Source organism: Theropithecus gelada, chromosome X (genome assembly GCF_003255815.1).
Source record: "Theropithecus gelada isolate Dixy chromosome X, Tgel_1.0, whole genome shotgun sequence".
NCBI lineage: Eukaryota > Metazoa > Chordata > Mammalia > Primates > Cercopithecidae > Theropithecus > Theropithecus gelada.
Window position 1 is genome coordinate 73392858 of NC_037689.1, and position 3378 is coordinate 73396235.

Below are 3378 nucleotides of genomic sequence, written 5' to 3' on the forward strand. Positions count from 1 at the left end.
CCTGTATTACTACTATTACTATTATTCTTATATCCATTTCACAAATGTGGAAATGGAGCCTCAAAGAAGTTATGCATGTTGCCAAAAATTGACTAATAACTGACCCTGAATTTGGACATAAACCTATCAACTCCAAGCCCGCAAATGCTCTGTGGAGTGCTCTACTCTGAGTTAAAAGGACACTTTCCTAGACCATATGGGAGCAGAAGTCCTCAGTTCTTTCATGTTCTTTCATCCAATTCTATCAATGGGACAGTTGTTCCACCATAGCCAAATCGCTAACAGAGCATTGATTCTTCATTTTAGCTATTGGGAGTGCTCTAATTGCTCGCTGAATTTTTCAATGTACTTCCAGACAATGGGTGAGTTTTGGGGAGAATAACGAAATGTGAAGCAGCTACAGAGAGGTGATGTCACCTAATGGAATATGTCCTATGTTAGTTCTCCCAACTTGGATTATAGGCCCCCATCACACCTCCCAATTGTTAACTAAATAGCAGAGACTCTTGGCAAGTCACTTAACCTCTCTGTGCTTCTAATAATAACTATAATAAAGCCAGTATCACCTGAAAAAAAAAATGCTTAACATAATTTAACCATTACTGAAATTCAAATAGGGAGACAACATTTCACAGCCACTAGGATTGCTGGTGTGAAAGTTAATTATTCAAATTGAGTCATTCTTGTCATACCCAAATAAATCAGTCAAGGGGCCACAGGGAAAAAGCCCTGGGAGCTCATAGCACCTGATCCAAAAATTAAATCTTCTATAAGCCCAGCTGCTGAAATGGCCTGCTGTAACCCCAAGACCAACTTTACCTAGCAGCTTCTGAAACAATCTGCTGGGACCCTAACACTGGTTTTACTTACCACCATCACTCACTAATCAGAGCTAGCAAGAAGCTTGCTATCTCCCAAAAGCTTCTCTAGTGTGAACGAACTTTCTTTCAAAACAATAAAGAGTATGTCTTTTTCTAATAACATTTCCAACATTCTCTTTGGGACATACTGAGGACAACTTGGTCTGTGTGTATGCCCTAAATTGCTTTCCAAATAAAACATTTTAAATTAAAAAAATAAAAAATAAAAAGATGGCATCAACGTTAATCAAATATATTGGCCTGAAGTTTTTTGTTTTTGTTTTTGTTGTGCCTCTGCCAGGTTTTGGTATCAAGATGATGCTGGCTCCATAGAACACGTTGAAAAGGAGTTACTCCTTCTTAATGTTTTGAAATAGTTTCTGTATGAATTGTACCAGCTTTTCTTTGTACACCTGGTAGAATCTGGCTGTGAATCCATCAGGCCCCAAGTGTTTTTCTTAGTAGGCTATTTATTACTGATTTAATTTTGGAGCTTGTTATTTGTCTTTTCAGGAAATTTATTTCTACCTGGCTCAGTCCTTGGACAGTGTATGCGTCTGGGAATTTATTCATCTCCCTTGGGTTTTCTAGTTTGTGATAGTAGAGGCATTCATAGTAGTTTATAATGGTTGTCTTTTTCTTTTTCTTTTTGAAAGGATAAGTAGTATCATTTTTATTAAACATTTCTAATTCTGTTTATTTGAATCTTCTCTCTTTTCTTTTTTATTTTTTTTATTTTTTATTTTTTAGAACATCTTAAATTTTTAATCCTTTCTTTACAGGTTACCTAGACCACTTTTGATTAAGAAAACTGTAGAAAGTTAATAACTGCCACAAGGGAACGCCAGGCGGTGGCACGTGTCAATTTCCACAGAGTCCTGCTTTGCGGGGTGTCTGAATGCACTGCACGGGGCCTCTGCTCACACTTGCTGGAACCAATCGTGGCAGATTTTAGTCCACAAGTCGCTTTTCCCCATATTTCTTTGTAAACTCTTCAGCATTCTTACAGAATTTTTTACGGTCCTTAGAGTATTCTTCAGCAAGGTCAGCCCGAAGCGGGTGCTCGGGCTGGGGGTCATTCACCAGTGCTATGAGGGACTGGATTACTTGGTCGGTTTTGGTTGCTGGCTTCCAGTTTTCAGCGCTAATTACTGGCAGACAGACCTGCCCCTTTTCGTCAATGTTCGGGTGATAGATCTTTGTTTTAAATGTGATCTTCGGTGGTTTGAATGGGTACTCTGCTGGAAAGTTGATTTCGATTCTGAAGGCCCCCTTATCATATGGAGGGTTGTCAGGAACAATAAGCCCTTGCCAAGTCAATAAATTAGCTTCATCAACCTGGATGTTACGGAAGTTTTTCATCCCACATTTGCGGATTTCTTCAAGCTCCTTCATCAGCCTCCTGCTGGCCGCCATCTTGGATTTGGTTCTCTTTTCTTTTTTATTAGTCTAGCTAGTGGACTAATTTATTAAATTTTTCAAAAAACCAACTCTTGGATTTATTGATCTTTTGAACTCTTTTTCATGTCTTGATTTTCTTCAGTTCAGCTCTGATTTTGATTTGTTTTTATCTGCTGGTAGCTTTGCAGTTGATTTATTCCTGCTTCTCTAATTATTTTAGTTGTGAAGTTAGGTTGTTAATTTGAAATCTTTCTAACTTTTGATGTGGGCATTTAATACTATAAATTTTCCTCTTAACACGCCTTACCTGTGTCTCACACATTCTGATATTTTGAATCTTTGTTTTCATGATTTTAAAAGAACTTCTTGATTTCTACCTTAATTTCATTATTTACCCAAAAATCATTCAGGAGTATGTTGCTTAATTTCCATGTAATTGCAGTTTTGAGCAATTTTCATAGTCACGACTTCTATTGTTAATAGTATGTTTGGCATGATTTTAGTTCTTTTATGTCTGTTGGGGATTGTTTTCTGTCTAATTATGTGTCAATATTAGAATATGTGCCACGTGGCAATGGAAAGAATGTATATTTTGTTGATTTGGGATAGAGAGTTCTGTAAAGGCCAATTAGATCCATTTGGTTTAATGTTAAGCTCAGGTCCTGAATATCTTTGTTAATTTTCTGCCTCTATAATCTGTCTAATATTGTCAGTGGAGAGTTGAAGTATTCCACTATTATTGTGTGGGAGTCTATGTCTCTTTGTCTCTTGGTAGGTCTCTAAGAACTTGCTCTGTGAATCTGATTGTTGCTGTGTTGAGTTCACATGTATTTAGAATAGTTAGGTCTTCTTGCTGAATTGAACCCTTTATCATCATGTAATGCCTTTGTCTTTTCCGTCTTTTTTGATCTTTGTTGGCTTTAAATCTCTTTAGTCTGAAATTAGAACTTTAGCCCCTGCTTTCTTTTGTTTTCCATTTGCTTAGTATATTTCCTTTCATCTCTTTAATTTGAGCCTATGAATGTCATGATGTGTGACATGGGTCTCTTGAGGACAGTATATCATTGAGTCTTTCTTTTGTATCCAGCTTTCCACTCTGTACATTCTAAGTGGGACA

The 3378-nt window shown here is 37.1% G+C and overlaps 1 protein-coding gene across 2 annotated transcripts; it reads right to left on the reverse strand.

Annotated features, from left to right (window-relative positions):
* Positions 1-1602: 1602 nt before the first annotated feature.
* On the reverse strand, positions 1603-2288 carry LOC112615686 (ubiquitin-conjugating enzyme E2 L3). Of its 2 annotated transcripts, XM_025372533.1 has the most exons (2): positions 2250-2276; positions 1606-2153 (listed from the first exon to the last, which is right to left on the reverse strand). In XM_025372533.1, the coding sequence occupies exons 1-2, from the start codon at positions 2274-2276 to the stop codon at positions 1812-1814; spliced, it is 369 nt and encodes a 122-aa protein (XP_025228318.1). In that variant the 3' UTR covers positions 1606-1811. The 2 variants fall into 2 exon arrangements, with proteins under 2 accessions (XP_025228317.1, XP_025228318.1); XM_025372532.1 differs by having other exon boundaries at positions 1603-2288.
* Between the last annotated feature and the right edge of the window lie 1090 nt (positions 2289-3378).